At 50.3% G+C, this 539-nt stretch overlaps 2 protein-coding genes across 2 annotated transcripts in view; both read right to left on the bottom strand.

Moving 5' to 3' along the window:
• emc4 (ER membrane protein complex subunit 4) overlaps positions 1–299 on the bottom strand; it is a 26,526-nt gene extending 26,227 nt beyond the window's left edge. Inside the window, exon 1 of the mRNA XM_016262027.1 lies at positions 287–299. The gene's annotated coding sequence lies outside the window, so the exon portion shown is untranslated. The remainder of the gene's footprint in view (positions 1–286) is intronic.
• The window catches only part of LOC107575666 (adenylate cyclase type 2-like), a 12,911-nt gene extending 12,441 nt beyond the window's left edge, over positions 1–470 (bottom strand). Inside the window, exons 1-2 of the mRNA XM_016262026.1 lie at positions 388–470; positions 167–236 (exon numbers count right to left, since the gene is read on the bottom strand). Coding sequence (XP_016117512.1) covers positions 167–236; positions 388–470 — 153 coding nt within the window. The remainder of the gene's footprint in view (positions 1–166; positions 237–387) is intronic.
• Positions 471–539: the final 69 nt, after the last annotated feature.

Genomic DNA, 539 nt, shown 5'->3' with positions numbered 1-539 from the left:
TTTGGAAAATTGGGCCAAATGAATCAGTTATAGTGTGTTAGCAATCAAGAAAAACTGTAATATTTCAGCTCTATTCCAAAGCCTAAAGCAGCATGCAGACGCCCAGAACCCCCCACGGAGACACACACTCTGCGCTCTGAATGAAGTACAGGATGTAAATCTGTACCTGGTCGCGCTTCTGCTTGGCCTGTGTGGCACGGTTTCTGCTGAAGTCCTCCCGCTTCTTGCTGGACTTTCTGTGAGCGTGTTCAGTGTGCCACAGGTGAAACACACCCACGCCGTTAACACACACGAACAGCACAGCGTTCGCCACCAGCTGACACACACACACACACACACACACACACACACACACACATACATACACACACACACACACACACACACAGAGAGCGAGGGAGGTTTTGACTACGTGCAGCGGCAGGAAAATCATCTGGCGTCAGCTGACGGTCACCGTTTGCATATAACATTTCCTCTGACCAGCCATCAACTGCTCAGGTGTAGGTGTGTGTGAGTGAGTGAGTGTGAGTGAGTGAGTG

This window comes from Sinocyclocheilus grahami, unplaced genomic scaffold (assembly GCF_001515645.1).
Source record: "Sinocyclocheilus grahami isolate Dianchi unplaced genomic scaffold, SAMN03320097.WGS_v1.1 scaffold2800.1, whole genome shotgun sequence".
Classification (NCBI taxonomy): domain Eukaryota; kingdom Metazoa; phylum Chordata; class Actinopteri; order Cypriniformes; family Cyprinidae; genus Sinocyclocheilus; species Sinocyclocheilus grahami.
The sequence above is the reverse complement of the archived record's forward strand: the minus strand, read 5'-3'. Positions and strand labels throughout refer to the sequence as shown.